At 36.6% G+C, this 19,941-nt stretch overlaps 1 protein-coding gene across 5 annotated transcripts in view; it reads right to left on the reverse strand.

Annotated features, from left to right (window-relative positions):
* EXOC6 (exocyst complex component 6) overlaps positions 1–19,941 on the reverse strand; it is a 189,916-nt gene that overhangs the window by 84,905 nt on the left and 85,070 nt on the right. For all 5 annotated transcript variants that reach the window (XM_027529582.1, XM_027529584.1, XM_027529583.1 and 2 more), the window contains exons 15-17: positions 14,736–14,845; positions 5,975–6,086; positions 5,300–5,434 (exon numbers count right to left, since the gene is read on the reverse strand). In XM_027529582.1, the coding sequence (XP_027385383.1) occupies positions 5,300–5,434; positions 5,975–6,086; positions 14,736–14,845 (357 nt within the window). The remainder of the gene's footprint in view (positions 1–5,299; positions 5,435–5,974; positions 6,087–14,735; positions 14,846–19,941) is intronic.

Here is a 19,941-nt window from a genome sequence, read left to right on the forward strand (position 1 = left end):
TTTAAATTCATGTCTTGACTAAGAGGAGACCTAAGTATCACTCACCATTATCAGTCACATACATTTGAACACAACTTAACCTAAGGTATCATTTGTATCATGTCCTATGAATTAAAGCGGTATAAAGACACTGAGACATCTTTCACCCTCAAGGATCTCACAATTCAGGAAGAGAATCAATACTACAAAACATGATTAGTGCTGCTGCTGCTGCTAAGTCACTTCAGTCATGTCCGACTCTGTGCGACCCCACAGACGGCAGCCCACCAGGCTCCACCGTCCCTGGGATTCTCCAGGCAAGAACACTGGAGTGGGTTGCCATTTCCTTCTGCACACTACTGAAGTTCAATCCCTTGGGTTGGGAAGATCCCCTGAAGAAGGGAATGGCTACCCACTCCAGTATTCTTGCATGGAGAACTCCATGGACAGAGGAGCTTGGCAGCCTACAGTCCATGGGGTTGTGAAGAGTCGGACACAACTGAGTGAAGAACATTTTCACTTTTATCAGAGGAATAAAACAAAGCAGGCTGAGGGACTTCCCTGGTGGTCCAATGGTTAAGACTCTGAGCTCCCCAAGCAGAGGCCTGAGTTTGATACATGGTTGGGGAACTAAGATCCCACATGCCTCTGGCCAAAAAACCAAAACATAAAACAGAAGCAGTATTGTTACAAATTCAGTAAAGGCTTTTTAAAAAAAAAAAAAAAGTCCACATCAAAAAAATCTTAAAAAAAAAAGAAAAAGAATAGAAGGAAAGAAGCACACAAAAAGATTTCATTATATCTTTTTTTTGTATTTATACACTAGAATACACTGAGTTATTTGGTAAGATATTTCTAAAAAAATGATCACTAATTATCACTTACGAGACTGTTAGGAAAATCAGTTTGGACTTCCGAGAGAGTAGTACTACAGTTGAAACCAAAACACTCTCAATCCTTATGATCTGATTAGAAAGTCAAGAACACATCAACTAACTCCTAAATTAAATTTTAAATGAATCAGCTTATAAACAAAGCAACTAATTTCTTCTTTGCTTCTTAAGGGACTTCCCAGGTAGCACAGTAGTAAAGAATCTGCCTGCCAATGCAGGAGGTGTTAAGAGATGCAGGTATGATCCCTGGGTCAGGAAGATTCCCTGGAGTAGGAAATGACAACCTACTCCAGTATTCTTGCCTGGTGAATTTCATGGACAGAGGAGCCTGGCGGGGGTCCCAAAGAGTTGGACATGAATGAGTGCACGCAGGCACATGTGTGTATGTGCGCGCGCGCACACGCACGCGCGCGCGCGCGCACACACACACACACACTGCTTGTTAAAGAAATAGTGCCCTCTGGAGGCAGAAACATATCTCACATAACTTAAGAACTTTTTAATTTCAACGTACAAAAATTAAGTGATATCATACTATCAGCGGTTCTTGACCACAGATGTGCAACAAAATCACTCAAAGAACTATTTTAAACAGATATATGCACAAACTCCATGCTAGTCCTCATAGACTATAAGCATATGTGTTTTAAATAAAAGATAAGTAGTAATATCACTGAAAATTTTAGTAAACATCTATGATTTATCATCTACTATCTTTTCTCCCTTCTTGGAAAAGTCTGCAAATATATTTTGGAAAAATCACTCTGCCCCCATTCACAGCTCTATTTGGTCTGGAGAGAACTGAATCTCTATCTAGTGCCAAGGATGGATACTGATGAGCTGATCATCCTCTTAACTCACAGGGAGTTCCACAGCAGCTAGCTATCTGCTTTTAGATTGATAGAGCATGAGGATATAAGGTTTAAAATTGTGACCTCGCAGCTGTTTTGCTACTAGAGAAGAAAACCTACAGCTGCCATTATAGGCTGAACATGAGGCCCAAACTACAAAAAGCGGAGTTAAAAATTAAAAGATGGAGGGACTATGGACACTCAATTCTACTTTAGGTTTTCCTAAGTTGTCATTTTCTGTATTTGCCTATTACTCCAATTTTGGTGGCAGCAGTGTGGTCTGTGATTTCACTTCTCTGAAAGATCAAGGAAGAGTTGTTGATATTTTCACAATCTTCTCAGCTTTTCACTTGTCAGGACAGAGTGACAACTTCCTAGCTCTTTACATGCCAGACTGGAAAAATGGAAGTCTGTGTTCATTTTTTAATTGAGCTATATCTATTTATAATTAGTGCCTGTATAAATTGTATATGTTTATATATGAATGTTATTTTTTTTAAGTGTTTTTTAGAGTCCATGTACCATGCCCTTGCTCCACAGGAGGAAAATTTCAAGTCCTTAATCAAAGATAATTTACCACTATCACTTTAGCCATAATAAAAAAAAAATTTGCTACATACTCATCAACAGATTAAAAAAGGCAAACTGATGAAGATCACAAGTATATACTTTCTAGGCACTTACACCTGCAATCACTGCCAGGACTCAAAAGGAAAGAACTCTTCAGGGCGGCAGGTTGGAAATGCTTCATGGAGCAAAGTTAAAGAGCTCTGATGCCAAACAGAAAGAATTGGGCCATTCCTCTACTACACAGATTAAAAGGGGAATGCTATTCCCGCTTTCCCCTCTGTTCTGATGCAAATCTTTCTAGTTAGAAGTCTTATATTAGCTTCAAGTAACTCTCAGTGTGGGTCCACGTTAATTTAAAAAAAACTGCAGTACTGCTGAAGGGCAGGAACCATTTACTTTATCACTCACAGATTTAGTACAATGAAAGGCAAGCTAACGAGACAGTCTACACAGTATTTCATAAAGTAAACAAATATATAAAATCACACACTTTGTATATGCATATGTGGGATTTTGGAGTATGGGTAATGGATGTATGGGTAAAAGGACCATGCATACAAGTGCTTATTTCTATAATCATTAAGTAACATAATAGGAATATGCTTGATCAGGCCATTGGACTGAAAAGAATTAGGCTGAAGAGGTTAACTAAGCAATCCATGCTAATGTCTGTAATCAAAACTGTACTTTAATCATCTACAGACTACTCACTATGAATGGAAATTCCCCCAATCTCCCTCAGGAATTCACTTTAATATTGATTTACCAATTCTCCCTGTTGAATTGCTTTCTTGTATCACAGTTTAAGATAAATAATTCCTCTTGAAACAGATCAAAGGCAGAACTGAAGAACACTTAATCTTCACATATTGAGCTTGAAATAGCTCTTGTTTTTATATCATCAAACAGAAACGGTTTCCTAAGTTCTGTGTGAAAATAAAAAATAAACAATAAAAAATAAGGATGCTCTACTATTTGTACAAGCTGAACTTGATTTCCTGATTTCCAAGAAAAGTCAAGGAGTATATCTTATGACAGTTGTACTTTCAGCTAAATATCTACAACTTAAGGAACACTGGCAATATGGACCAGAGCTAACACTTCTAAATTTCCTCCCAACAGGATGATTCTGAGAAGTGTATGTAGTTCCAGGATTCCTTAATCTAAAGCATCATGTTCCAGTATCTGTGGCACTCTGACTTACAACTGGTAATAAAAATTGCTTGACGATCCCTTGATCAATGCATTTCATGTTTTAATCAGAGTATAGGGTTAGCCTATTAAATATAATGCGAATCGTTAAATATGCTTACAATTCCAGTCCCCAGTAAATCCCTTCTTGACAGCATATGAGTAACACATGGACATAAGGACAGAAAACAATAAAGAAAGAGGATTGTATAAAATCTAACATTGAAGCAAAGAATCAATCAGCCTGTGGATAAATAAATGTTCATAAACTTGTGGAATCTCCTTCTATATTATGGTACTTATTATATCATATTTTCAAGTGTATTTTTACAGTTTTCCCTCCTTAGGTCCTTGAAGGCAGGGATTTATTTCTCTATTTTCAGCACCTAACAGAGCGCTCGGAGCACAGATCATGTACAACAAATGGCACTGCGCTAAGTATCCCCTTTAATCCTCATAATAACTGTATGACACAGATAATATATTACTACTCTAATTTTATAGATGATAAACCCAGGAGTCATTAAAATGAAAGAATGTGGCAAAGTCACACAGTAGTCTAACTCCAGAGTATATGCTTGCAATTATTGTACTATTTGCTGCTGTTCACTCAGTCAAGTCCAACTCTTTGTGACCCCTAGACTGCAGCATGCCAGGCTTCCCTGTCCTTCACCTTCTTCTGGAGCTTGCTCAAACTCATGTCCATTGAGTCGGTAATGCCATCCAGTCATCTCATCTTCTGTCATCCCCTTCTCCTCCTACCTTCACCCTTTCCCAGAATCAGGGGCTTTTCCAGTGAGTCAGTTCTTCGTATCATGTAGCCAAAGTATTGGAGCTTCAGCGTCGGCATCAGTCCCTCCAATGAATATTTAGGATTGATTTCCTTTAGGATTGACTGTTTGCTCTCCTTACAGTCCAAGGGACTCTCAAGAGTCTTCTCCAACACCACAGTTCAAAACTGAATATGTGAATGCCTGTTTTGTCCAGCTTCTATCTCAGTTGTTATAAATAATTTTATTAATTTGTCCACTCAGATATCATCTGCATTTGTGTCTTATGGATCAGGATGACTACATGTGCTCAAGAATCATCAGAGGAGCACATCTGGGGCTCAGGCTGCTAATTTTAGGAAACTAAGGGTCTTCTCCTGACTTAACACTTTCAAAGTCTGATTACTGTTAACGTTAGTTATATCTAAATACAAGTATTCTGAATTTCTAAAATATAAGTGATTATACTATGATCTTAAGGGATAAACTGGGTAATTTATCATGACTTCCCAGGTGGCACAGTGGTAAAGAATCCACATGCCAATGAAGGAGATGCAAGGGACATGGGTTTGATCCCTGCACCTGGAAGATTCCCTGGAGAAGGAAATGGCAACCCACTCTAGTATTCTTGCCTGGGAAATCCCATGGAGAGAGGAACCTGGCTGGCTATGGTCCATGAGGTCACAAAAAAGTCGGATATGACCAAGCGACTGCTGCTGCTGCTGCTGCTAAATCGCTTCAGTCGTGTCCGACTCTGTGCGACCCCATAGACGGAAACCCTCCAGGTTCCCCTGTCCCTGGGATTTTCCAGGCAAGAACACCGGGGTGGGTTGCCATTTTCGTCTCCAATGCATGAAACTGACAAGTGAAAGTGAAGTCGCTCAGTCGTGTCCAACTCCTAGCGACCCCATAGACTGCAGCCTACCAGGCTCCTCTGTCCATGGGATTTTCCAGGCAAGAGTACTGGAGTGGGGTGCCATTGCCGTCTCCAAAATGTCTGCTTACAGTGACTGAAATAAAAACTTTTGGTCAGATTTTTACATACCTTAAAAGTAGAAAGTCCATAAAGTCTTGTGGTATGGACAGTTTCTTGAGAAATATTTGTAATATTAGTTATAAAGTCCTCAAGGTATTTGCAGGCTTGTTCTAGGTGTGTGGTATTTATGATGATTTGCACTAGCTAGAAAATAGAAAATATCTTCAGTAAAATGCAGGTTACATGTATATACAAAGTCATTACATTTTTAAAAATAGGATTATTACTTTCAGCAACTGTACCATTTCTGCATAATTATAGCAGAAATTATAGCAATTAATACAACTGATTATCTGGTATCAAAAGCCTGCTACAAATACTGCTTATGAATGCTATCATTAAAAAAAATAGTCTATCAATTAATTTCAAATAACTTTTCAAGATACTTTTTCAGATTTTATACATTCACAAAGTTAAAAAAGAGTATTTTCACTTCATGTAAAGTCTGACAAACATAAATCTCTATATATCTTCTAACATCTTCAACTACCCACTATTCTCCATGTAAACCCTTTTCCCTCATATCACTTGAATTTACAATGAGACTTTAGTTTTAAAACAAATCCACTTCTATCAATAAATTTAAAATGAAAAGTTAGTTTTATGGGATGATGTTCAGCAATAAATTTATAATAATTGTTTCATACAATGAAACATTTAGCTATAAATATCTTTTTAACCTACCTCTGTCAAACCTATATGAGGTTTTTTAATAAGATTCAGTAAACAGCTACTCAAAGTTCTGGTCAGCAGCAGATTTGTAGATTTTCTAAGCATATCATCTATTTCTGTTGAGCTGAAAACAAAGGTTGATATCATTAAGCTTTCCACAAGGGTTATAGTTAGTTTCCTAAATAATTTAATGCAATTTACTAAAGTAACTTGCTCCAATTTTTTGATATTGTTATATGAATTACAATCATTCATATTTATTAACTCACATATTTCAATTCAACTTAGTTTCACAAAAAGGATACTTGCCATAAATGAAAATGTTCATTTATAGAAAAATTTAATTGTATTCAATTAACTGTTACAGTAAAACCATAGGGTACTTAGTATAAGGAAATAAAACTTCTTAAATTATGACTCCACTGTGTGACAGCCAATGACACTTTATATATGTGTATATAAAGACACTTTATATACACTATAGTTAAAATTATTTTTAAAATACAAATTGATGTGAACTGTCTGGATATAATTAATTGCTAGATTCAATTTTAATATAACTAAGCTATCCATTTCCACTGAGTTTCTTTTTTTAAAGATTTAAAGAAATTAACTGCCTTACACTAGTTTTAATTTGGGAGAGGGAGGAACTAACCTTATGTTTCTTAGCATCCTAAACATTGCTAAAAAAGGACTAAAAAGACTATTTTCTTCTAACCACTAGGCCTTTAATTTCAGTAAATAATGATATATTTTTTTGGTATACAGCCTCATAACCAAAACAATTAAGCTGTGTCCTAGATCAAGTTTTCACAGTCTTAGCACTACTGACATACATACAGGCTAGACAGTTCTTTGTTGTAGGGCTGTCTTGTACCATTGAAAGATGTGTAGCAGCATCCCTGGCCTCCATCCGCCTGATGCAGGTAGCATTCTTTCCCCTAGTCGTGACAACCCAAAATGTCTCTAGATGGTATCAGATATACCTTGGGGGAAAAAACTGCCCCAACTGAGACTCACTGACTCAAATACAGTCTAACATTTTAATTTTAGCACCCTTTTACTTTTTATTAAAATATTACTCTTACAAATCTATGAAGCACAAATATTTACTAGTTTATATTAATATTTATTTTAAATATGCAAATAGAGCATGATTTGATAAATCACAGGTAATTTTCACTACTATCCTAATGTTCTCCATTTTAATGCAGGTATTCTTCAATTTCTGCCAACTCTAATTCTGGCAGACCTGAGGAGACTATGTCTCTCTGATTCTTTTTATCTAAAGCCAAGACTGCCCAGGCAATGTATATAATTTCAGTAGGGTTTCAGGGTTACACAGCAGCAAACTAACAGAAAACTCTAATCTATCAATAGTGTCCCTAGAACAAGCAACGTACTCACGCTGATAAAAAGGAGGTGGTTGCCAACTCCTCTGGTTTCTTTTCTGACACACTCAAAATTATGCTTAAAGACACCCTGTATAGCATCCTTTTCAGATGAAAAGTTATCCATGACAGATAATGTCTTTTATTTCCCCTGAACTTCCTTGAATGCTGAATCAATACGTCTTTTTCTTCCATAAGTAAAAGCAGAGAAAGAAAACCTATCAGCACCTATGTCCTATTGGTACTGGTAAGATTTACCCAACAATCACCAGGATTTCCCCCACAAGGCTTTTATCCTAACTGAGCCAATTTTTCCCTTAACTCCTTGTCTTTTGAGATTATAACTTGTACTCTTCCTAATTTTTAAATAGCATTTCACAGTAATTAAATCTTAATATACAATGAATCTCCTAAATTATGCTACAGCTTAACCTTTTATGAAAGCTGAAAATTTCTTAAAGGTCATATTAGATCCAGATGTTTCCTCTGCAACCAAATAACGGAGACTTTGGAGTTTCTTCATGAAGTCATTTCATCACTGGCCCTGCTTTTATTCACATATAAAAAGAAACCCAAACATTTTTACTATAAGAGCTCTAAAGCATCTCCTTGTTCTAAAAATTTAACTGCAAAATGTTTAAACATAATAAAAGAGCTTTAAACACACAAAGTTATTTTCTATAACTCTTTTACTGACAAATAAAAAAAAAAAAGCAACGCCAGTAGCTCAATTTTAGGTCACAGATATAAATTTTTTAAATAAAAATACATGTCAGAAAGCTGATAATCAAGAATAAATTTATATACTTTCATATTAACTATGCTGTTTCTGTATTCTGAGGTAGTTATTACTTCATTAACAAAATGAAAATAGGCAATGTACTTAGTAAAGCTAATTTTTTAAAAACGTAAGCATAAATGCCTTGCAAGATGAATAACACAGTATAAGAGTTAATGAGAACTGAATACTGAAGTAACAAAATGACAATATTTTTATCAAGAAGAGAAGGAAAAACTAGACAATGTTTCCTGCTGTAGCATTAATATACAACATTTACCTTTTAGAATACTAGGAGTTCATAGGTAAAAAGAATCAGAACTGAAGGGGAAGTAGGGAAGCTTTTGGGAAAATTACACATAATATTGTGACTAATGGCTTTTATCTTTGGTATTACAAATGCTGTAAAAAAAATCAAATAACAATAGAAATCCACTGCCTCTCCTCTGTAAAGAAACAAAATAAAAGTTAATTCTAAGATGCTAAATTTCTATACTTCCTACCAATTAACAATATCTTAACTAAGTATCAGTCCTGTATTTCAGGAATCAACAGATTAGATTAGATAATAAAAAATACTTGTCAGGATATACATATTATACATGATACCCAGTGTTAAAGTAATATATATTTAAAGGAAAAATGAGGAGGACCAGTTTATAAATTCAGGATTGCAGCTTCAAGAATAATTCTACAATATAACATTTGAGCCAAGTTGTAGGATGACTGTTGAGATACTCCTTTTTTCTCCTTTTCACTTGCATACTTTACCCCAAAGTAAAAAATGAATGTATGCATCGTTGTTTTCAAAGGTAACTATAACCAGAATCAATTTGAGTGTATATAAACAAAGTTAAGTCCACCCAAGTGTAAGTCAAATTCTTTTTTGTCCCTTAACTTTGTCATCTAATTATTCATAAATACTCTAATTTTAGGGCCCCTAAACACTTTTTTGAGTGTGTGTGTATGTGTGTGTGCAATGCCTTTCTATTAATTATACTGAATGAGTTTTACTAGATAATTCTTATATGGATAATTTCATACATGCATTTAAGATAAAGATAAATCTGATATGCACAGATTTATCATAAATACCACAAAAGCGCCATCTACCAAGAGCATGATTAAAACAAAAAAACCAAAGAATATTAAAAAACCCAAAGAATATCTAAAATCATGATATTAAATTGATAAAAATTCACTTTATACATGGAAAATTATTCATATGAAACAATTCAGGTGAATCAAAGACAGTTATAAATTGTGCAAACTCAGGAGTGCAATAAAAATCTCTGAATCAAATAATGTAGCTGATGGCATTCAGTTAATGAATATAAAATAATGCTAAACAGTCCATCTAAAGTCAATCTGGAATCATGATCTGTTGTTATGGTATCAGTGAAAATGAAAGTGAAAAGTCACTCAGTCGTGTCTGACTCTTTGTGACCCCATGAACTACACAGTCCTGGGGACTTCAGGGACTATATATCTCCTCCTGGAGAAGGGAAAGGCTACCCATTCCAGTCTTCTGGCCTGGAGAATGGACTATACAGTCCATGGAATTCTCCAGGCCAGAAGACTGGAATGGGTAGCCTTTCCCTTCTCCAGGAGATCTTCCCAACCCAGGGATTGAATCCAGGTCTCCCACATTGCAGGCGGATTCTTTAACAGCTGAGCCACAAGGGAAGCCCCATGGTATCAGAATCACTACCAAATTGATTATATATTTCTAAAAATAGCTTGTTAACTACACTGATTCATAAAATGTGTGACTTGTGATATTGACAATGAGAGAAATTTACATAGATAATTATCTTTTATAGCATGAAACATTTCTCATTGACATTCTGAATCTCTACTACAAAGTGATGTGGGGGAAAAAAAGACATATCAAATGATATGACAAAAACAAGGAAATCACTAGATATGAAAGAATCATTTGATTTGAGCAATCAAAATATATGTTTTGTAATACACTTTGTGTTTTGAATTAAAATAATAAATGCAAACATTTTGTTAGCATTTTGTTATATGAAGTTCTTTCTATCCCCAAATAGTGAATTGGGAGTTGAAATGCAAGTTTTTTATAGTCTTCATTCTGGAACAAATTCACATGACAGACAGTAAAGCTAATAGGTGATTTAGTTATTATAATTTAGGTTTTCAAGTTCAAAAGATAGCACAAAAAAACCTGAGAATGTAACACTGTATTGTTTTAGTCGCTAAGTTGTGTCCACCTCTTTGTGACCCCATGGACCGTAGCCTACCAGGCTTCTCTGTTCATGCAATTTCCCAAGCAAGAATACTGGAGTGGGTCGCCATTTCCTTTTCCACAGGATCTTCCTGACCCAGGGATGGAACCCGCATCTCCCGTGGCTCCTGCACTGGCAGGCAGATTCTTTACCACTGAGCTACCAGGGAAACCCAGTGCTCTTTTTAGATATTTTAGATATTTAGATATATAGTGTATATAAGTCAGATGGTTCAGTGGTAAACAATCTGCCTGCCAATGCAGGAGCTGAAGGAGATGTAGGTTCGACCCCTGGGTTAAGAAGATCCCCTGGAAAAGGAAATGGCAACCCACTCCAGCATTCTTGCTGGGATAATCCCATGGACAGAGGAGCCTGGCAGGCTACAGTCCATGTGGTAGGTAGCAAGAGTCAGACACGACTGAGTGACTGAACATACATGCAGGTATATATGTCAAACCCAATCTCCCAATTCATCCCACCCCCCACTTCTGCCAGTGGTAACCATAACTTTGTTTTGTAATCTGTGCCTGTATTTCAGCTTTGCAAGTAAGCTCATCTGAATTATTTTTCTAGATTCCATATATAAGCAGTGTTGTATGGTATTTGTCTTTCTTTTTCTGACTTACTTCACTCTGTATGACAGTTTCTAGGACCATCCATGTTGCTGCAAATGCCACTGCTTTCTTCCTTTTATGGCTGAGTAATATTTCATTATATATATGCACCGTATCTTCTTTATCCACTCCTCTGTTGATGGACATTTAGGTTGCTTCCATGTCCTGACTATTGTAAATAATATTCCTAAACACTTTTTATATGTTTGTTCCTTTTCACCACTATTGATTCTGACTACTTCAAGTCTTTCTTCATCTGTCTTGAGCCACTGCCTTTATCAATTCAACATGACTATTTCTTCATCCCCTCCAAACTACCATACACATTGAGGCCAGAGTAAACTTTCTAAAATATTCCTCCAGTCATGTCATTTTTTAGTTTAAAATACTTCAACAGTTCCCCAAAGCCTGCAAATAAAATATAAACACTCCCAGCTCTAGTCCCACATCTGATACTGTAGTAATCCATCCTGTTTTATGCCTTATGTGCCTACCATGCGCCAAGCTACACTGAGTGCTCTATATACATACATCACTTCATTTAATTCTTAAAATAAACTATGAGTTATTTCTCTCATTTTATAAATGAGGAAACTACAATTTGATTGCCCAAGGTCCTACTACAGTGTGTCAGCATCAAGACTCAAACTAAGATGTAAGTCTGAAGCTTATGTTCTTAACTACTACACTATACTGCCTCTTTTAGATTAGAACTTTTAAATGGAAAAATAAAAGGAAAAAAATAGGTATAAATTTTGGCAGCTCTCAGACCATTAGAGCTCCACTATTGAAAACTACCATTGTAAAAAAGTTTGTAAAAAGTTTGTCATTCTGTTTCAATGAATACTCATTTGTATCCATTGTTTTCCAATGCTGAATGATAACAGTGTGTTATGTTGTACAGTTCAGAGAATACGTTACTTCTAGTTAGTTTTATGATTGCAGTTATAAGCTAATGTCTTTAAAACATATCTTTAGAAACTACAGTATGAGAGGCTAGTAGAGTATGATGAGGCAGTGGTTCTTAGAGCACATCAGAATCCCCCAGAGAACTTGAGTAAAGCCAAGGGTCCCATCCTCAGTTTCTAACTCAGTAGGTCTGCTGCTGCTGCTGCTGCTGCTAAGTCACTTCAGTCGTGTCCGACTCTGTGCGACCCCATGGACAGCAGCCCACCAGGCTCCCCCGTCCCTGGGATTCTCCAGGCAAGAACACTGGAGTGGGTTGCCATTTCCTTCTCCAATGCATGAAAGTGAAAAGTGAAAGTGAAGTCGCTCAGTCGTGTCCGAATCTTAGCGACCCCATGGACTGCAGCCCACCAGGCTCCTCCATCCATGGGATTTTCCAGGCGAGAGTACTGGAGTGGGGCGTCATTGCCTTCTCCATCAGTAGGTCTAAGGTTGCATTTCCAGCATTTTCCCATGTGATGCTAAGGCTGCTGGTCTGGGGACTATACTTTGAGAGTCATTGGCTTGTGAGAAACACACACTACAGAGTGCTATGTATTAGGTATTTGTATTCCTTTCCTTTCCTTTGCTCTCTAACTCATATTCTCTCAGAACAAAAATTAAGAAATCTTTTAAAGAATCCCTATGCACAAAAAAAAAGCAGTATGAAACCTAAAATCAGGTAACTCTTTTACCCTGGCAGAACACACATTTTATTTACTATTTATTTACACATTGTTTAAATCCAAAATAGTGGTAGCTTACCATAAGAGACACACATACAACAAGAAAAAAACAACTGTCATTGGCCTCACTGTTTTGGCCTGAAAAATACCTATTTATTTGAACTGCCTTCATGCCTTTTTATGACTTAAAATTCAGAAGAGGTCCATACTGAAAATGATTACGGCTATTAATTATATGAATTCAGAAAAGTGGATTTCAAAAAGGAAGACATGAAAGCTAGCATCACCACTCTCTCCTCCAGAGCATTCCCAATTACAAATATATTATATGAATATAATGCAGGGTCCATCTAGGTAGCCAGATATTTTCACTAATTTGGGAGTCAAAAGAACTGCTCCTTTATGACACATCTCATACTAGCTGGGTCATTCTGGATGAGGATGATATAGCCTCTTTGAGTCTCAGTTTCCTTATGTGCAAAACAAGGATATCACATTTCCCATATCTATAAATGTTGGGTATTGCCTTCATCACACCAGTTAAACGGTATTCTCTTTCCTATATAATTAATTTGGTTATAGGAACCAATAGATGCTTGTTGCTCTCCATTACTGAGCATGATACCAATTTGCTATTGCATTCTTTAGGTAGATATAGTGGCTCAGATGGTAAAGAATCTGCCTACAATGCAGGAGAACAGGTTCAATCTCTGGGTCAGGAAGATCCTCTGGAGAAGGGAATGGCAACCCCACTACAGTATTCTCACCTGGAGAACCCCATGGACAGAGGACGCTGGTGGGCTCTGTACTGTAGTACATGGGGTCGCAAAGATTTGGACATGACTTAGTAACACTTTCATAGCATTATTTATTAATTCTCACTGATTTTGTTTGAATCTTCACTTTAAGCCTACTCAAGTAAAAACTATTAAGAATATTAGCTTTTTGACAAGTCAGTGAAATAAAGGAATATTATTTAGCCATTGGTAACCTGAGCAAGAGAGAAACTAAAATAAATAAGATCTAAACAACTAGAGAAAAAATAGAAGAGATACTGGTAAAACAGATTTAACAACAAACCTAAGGTGAGAACTGTATTTAGTCCCTGATTCAAACATACTAGCTAAAAACAGACATTTGGGTGACAATTTAGAAAATACTGATATGGGCTAGAGAACAGATACTATGGAATAGTATTAATTTTGTTAAGTGTGTTAAACAATGAAATGTCCTTATTGTTTTTAGAAACACCTAAGTAGTGAGGGATAAAATGCCATTATTTCTAGAGTTTGATTTAAAATAATTCAGCAAATAAAACAGCTTATTATGGAAAAAGCATTTATTATTGTTAAATCAAAATGCTGAAAATACAGGAGTTTCTTTTCCTATTACCTCTACTTTTATATATATTTGAAGATTTACATAATGAAATGTCAAAAAATATGTACCATCAAATTTATATCAACCTAACCCTAAATGTCCGGAGAAGGCAATGGCACCCCACCCTAGTACTCTTGCCTAGAAAATCCCATGGACGGAGGAGCCTGGTAGGCTGCAGTCCATGAGGTCGCTAAGAGTCGGACACGACTGAGCGACTTCACTTTCACTTTTCACTTTCATGCATTGGAGAAGGAAATGGCAACCCACTCCAGTGTTCTTGCCTGGAGAATCCCAGGGACGGGGGAGCCTGGTGGGTTGCCATCTATGGGGTCGCACAGAGTCAGACATGACTGAAGCGACTGAAAAAAAAAAAAAAAAAAAAAACCCTAAATGCCACTAAAATGGGCTTGCCTGGTGGCTTAGATGATTAAGAATCTGCATGCAATGTGGGAGACCTGGGTTCAATCCCTGGGTTGGGAACATCCCCTGGAGAAGGGAATGGCAACCCATTCCAGTATTCTTGCCTGGAGAATTCCATGGACAGAGGAGCCTGGCGGGCTACAGTCTATGGGGTCAGACACAACTGAACAACTAAAACTTTCCTTCTACTAAAATATATAAGCCTTCCAACAAGGTACTAGTCCAATAAAGAGTCACGGCCTATAAACCAAATAATGTTTCACAAAAATAGCTTTGAAAAAGATACATTTCTCATTAGTAAACTTACCTCCGGTGTAGTGACTCTGAAAATTTAAGGCTGGCATAAATAAATTCTTTAACTTGAATATAAATATGAGGCACTGACTGAGACATGGGCAATTTCTTTGGGAAAGGTTGCTGTTGGAAGAAAAAAGAAGTTGATATTATTTCTGAAATTTTAGAAAAAGATATCCTAAACACCTCAAAAATGTAAAAATTAAATTTACTTCACATCTGAATTAATAGTTAATACCTGCATTTTAAAGCCTACTGTTATATTTCAATGTTATTTTTTAGATTTTAAGGAGAACCAAAATATTTCTGAAGAAAAAAATATGGCAATTTATCTGTTTCTTAAATCATATTATCAGACTTCTAACAAGCACAATACCTCTACATGTTCTGATGATAAGTATCCTACAGAAGATACATAACTACCTGTTTCTTTGCAGCCATAATACAAGAGTCAGTTTGTTGTGAAAGTTATGGGCCAGGTTCCTGGCTTAGTGTCATCAAATAATTCTAAGACTCCCTTCATTTGTTTGAATTGATGTCAATTCAAGAAGGTACCCATTTCATTCCATAACTCTTAGAATACCTTACAGCAGCTTTCTGGCCTGTATACCATCAAACACCAGAATGCAGCTAATGGTTTACAGTGTGCTTCTTGGTTAAAATGCCTTAACAGCCAACATCCACTAGCAAATTCTCAGCCCTAAAAGGTAAAACTCTTGAGGATTTTTACTAAGAGCCCTCTATTTATACTTTATGAAATCTAATCTTTACTTTTATCTTCACATGAATTGCAACTTAGTTTACATCATTGAAAGTACTCTCACCAAGGTCACCAATGACCTAGTAAATGTTAAATCCATGTGAAATGCCGAGCTGGATGAAGCACAAGCTGGAATCAAGACTGCCAGGAGATATATCAATAACCTCAGATATGCAGATGACACCACCCTCATGGCAGAAGGTGAAGAAGAGCTAACAAGCCTCTTGATGAAAGTGAAAGAGGAGAATGAAAAAGTTGTCTTAAAACTCAACATTCAGAAAACTAAGATCATCTGGTCCCATCACTTCATGGCAAATAGATGGGGAAACAATGGAAACAGTGAGAGACTTTATTTTGGGGGGCTCCAAAATCACTGCAGGTGGCAACTGCATCCATGAAATTAAAAGACACTTGCTCCTTGGAGGGAAAGCTATGACCAACCTGGACAGCATATTAAAAAGCAGAGACATTACTTTGCCAACAAAGGTCCATCTAGTCAAAGCTATGGTTTTCCAGTAGTCATGTACGGATGTGAGATTTGAACTATAAAGAAGGCTGAGCGCTGAAGAATCGATGCTTTTGAACTGCAGTGTTGGAGAAGACTCTTCAGAGTCCCTTGGACTGTCAGGAGATCCAACCAGTCCATCCTAAAGAAAATCAGTCCTGAATATTCACTGAAAGAACTGATGCTGAAGCTGAAACTCCTAATACTTTGGCCTTGGAAAAGCTCCTGATGCTGGAAAAGATTGAAAGCAGGAGGAGAAGGGGACGACACAGGATGAGATGGTTGGATGGCATCACCGGCTTGATGGACATGAGTTTGAGCAAGCTCCGGGAGTTGGTGATGGACAGGGAGCCCTGGCATGCTGCAGTCCATGGGGTCGCAAAGAGTTGAATATGACTGAGTGAGTGAACTGAACTGAATTGAACGAACTTTTCGTGTTAACTGATTTATCTGAAGAGTCTGACACAATGGGCCTCCTGCTTCTTAAATGACCTTTCCTTTTTTGGTATCTGTGACCTATACTGGTTTTCCTTTTATTTCTCTACCTTCTCTATATCTCCTCCTCTAGGTATGGTTCTATCCTATACCTTCTTTTCTTCTTACCATACATACTGTTTTTGGATAATCTCACCTACTCTCATCATGTGAGAGCCAATACCTCCCAAATCCACAATCTCGGCCCAATCTTTCTCCTGAAGTCCAAATGTGTGTATTAAGATACCACTGAACACGTCCATTTAGCTGTAACATTTGAGACATTCTCAACAGATCTCAAAGTGAAATAATCATCCCTTCTTTCTAAATCTGCTACTCTTTTATTTCCTATATTAGTGAATGCTTCCACCATCCAATGCAGAACCCTGGCTAGCATACTTGCCCCTCTATCTTCAGCATCCCAAATAAGCAAATGATAATCAACTTCTGTCATTCTTATCTCTTAAATATCTCAAATCAAATTCCACAGCTATTAACTCCCACTCAGGTCACCAATTTCTCTTGCCAAAATTACCAAAACAATCCCCAAGCTAGTCTCCCCACCTTACTCTTCTCCTATCCATTCTCCACACACTAGTCACAGAGATCTTTCTAAAACACAAATCCGATGAAGTATTTACTACTTGAAGACTGGTGGTGACTTCCTATAGCTGTCAGAGTAAAGGCTAAACTTCCTAACACTGTATAGAAGGTCTATTTATAGTCTGGCTGTTTCTACTTCATTTTTTGATCTTTATCTCTTGTACTTTATTACCCTGCCACTGATACTTTATACTATAGAATTACAGCTTTTTTTCCATTCTACTTGTCTTAATCCTTAGCATGGTCAACTTCTATGAATTGTAATTTCCCGTTTATTTTATCTATTCCTCTCTTGGCTACAAGTTCCTTGACAGTAGAGATGGAAAAACTAGCACATGGCACAGTGTCCATTAAACAGGAGGTAAATGATAAACCCATAAATGAACATTTATTCTTAGGTACCTCCAGCAGAAAGCAGCTTACAAAAAGTTGGTAGTAAAGACATTTGCAGAGAGCAGTCTCTCTAAAACTGGTAAGTTCAACCTTTCCAAATGTAGGGACTAAATTAGGAGGACTACAAAAATCAACTAAAGAGCTACCATTCTTTAAAATCACTTTATAAACATGGAAGAGATAACTCACTTTCAATTAATGCTTTGCACAATAATGAACAATATTAACTATTTCAAAGACATTTCAACAAGAATTTATTTTAATGACATTAAAGATAAAATGACTATGTTCTTATTTTAGCCAAAGGGTACTAGTTAAATTAGCACAGCTATCTGCAAAAATAGATATTTTTGCATGTATGTTCAGTCTTACTTTTCTCACTTGGTATTTCCACTGAAAATAGTAACTCAAGTTATTTGAAAGATAATTTTATATCTTTTAAAACTATTTTAATTGAAAATTATACTTAAGTTAGGAAAAAATAAGTATATACACAAACAACCAAGAGACTACTACAAAATAAGTTATGGGATTTCTAAGTTACCACATTTAAATTTTCCATGTGGCTTCTGCCTTAGTGATAGTTCTTTTAATGACAAATAATACACAAACCAATGAATACAATTCCTAACAAATTTAATCCTAAAATACCGTGGGATATACCCTACAAGCAAAGCCAAATATCCTTTTAACTATGAATCCATTTAGAATAGTTCAGTATAATTAGTAGAGATATTAGAGATTATTTAATTCAAAATTCTCATTAGACATTTAAGGCACAAATGCCCAAACAGGGTAAGTCACTCGCCCATAGTAAGCCACAGACAGATCCGGCACATGAATCCAGACCAAATCCAGTGCTATTTTTGCTGTTGTTTAGTCACTAAGCCATGTCCAACTCTTTTTTTTTTTGGGGGGGGGGGATTTTTTTTTAATTTAATTTTATTTTTAAACTTTACATAATTGTATTAGTTTTGCCAAATATCAAAATGAATCCGCCACAGGTATACATGTGTTCCCCATCCTGAACCCTCCCCCCTCCTCCCTCCCCATACCATCCCTCTGGGTCGTCCCAGTGTCTTTTGTGACCCCATAGGCTGCAGCCTGCCAGGCTCCCCTGTCCACTGGATTTCCCAGGCAAGAATCCTGGAGTAGATTGCATTTTCCTTCTCCATAGGATCTTCCTAACCCAGGGAACAGACCTGTGTCTCCTGCATTGGCAGGTGGATTCTTTATCACTGAGCCACCAGAGAAGCCTAGTGTTCTCTTTACAGATGCTATATCCTGAACACATTTATTACCAATAACTAAAACTAAACCAAGCCATGAGACAAAGCATATTCTTATAATATTTCCTGACAAGGATCTTTGATTGGGGCTTCAAAAATACAGAAATAGAATAATTAATCTGGTCTTCTGTGTGTATTTAGAATACAATTAGGTATATGCAATGGCAGCATTAGCTATAATCTAAAAGCTATGCATTTAATTAATTGGTCCTATATTTAGTGACTGTTACACATAATTTGGAACCAGTCTGTTGTTCCATGTCCAGTTCTAACCGTTTTATAGGGTCGCAGAGTTGGACACAACTGAGCGACTGAACTGAACACATAATTTGAAGCTGGAGCTCCAATACTCCGGCCACCTGATGCGAAGAACTGACTCACTGGAAAAGACTCTGAAGCTGGAAAAGACTGAAGGCAAGAGGAGAAGGGGATGACAGAGAATGAGATGCTTGGATGGCATCACTGACTTGAGGGACATGAGTTTGAGCAAGCTCCAGGAGCTGATGATAGACAGGGAAGCCTGAAGTGCTGCAGTCCCTGGGGTCACAAAGAGTCAGACACAACTGAGCAATTGAACTGAAATGACACATAATTTGCTTTGTCTATGTATAAATGAATATAACATAGAATTTTAATAAAAATTTATTATATTTACATAAAAATTTACAGTCACAATTCACACAACTCACTGAGAATTCACTCTTGTTCATTATGAAGGGATAAAAATGTAGAAAAGAACTAAATTATAAAGTGTTGGAAAAATAACAAAAAAGATTAAGGGAAAATATCAAGAATGAGGAGAACTAAAAAGGTGATATGAGCAGGAAATATGATATCCTTTTCTCATAAGATCTAATTCTACCCAGAGATACTGGATTGGTACAAGCATGTGTGTTTTTGTGTGCATGCACACACACGGGCAATCAGGTATATTTACAGAATATTCTAATGCTGGAAGAAATTTCAGTATTTCAGTATTTCAGCAAAAGAAATTTCCTTTCTCTATCCTATCTTTTGTTCACATCCTAATTCCAAAAATATACATTCTTACTTCAGAAAAAAATCCAGATGACTATTACCTTCATACACCTCTTACTGAACCAAGACAAACTTTTTTACATGAGTACGTTTCTAGAAAAAAAAAATTAAAATTAAGATCTTTCACAGTAATGCAAATTTCATAGAAATTCTCTCT

Source organism: Bos indicus x Bos taurus, chromosome 26 (assembly GCF_003369695.1).
Source record: "Bos indicus x Bos taurus breed Angus x Brahman F1 hybrid chromosome 26, Bos_hybrid_MaternalHap_v2.0, whole genome shotgun sequence".
NCBI lineage: Eukaryota > Metazoa > Chordata > Mammalia > Artiodactyla > Bovidae > Bos > Bos indicus x Bos taurus.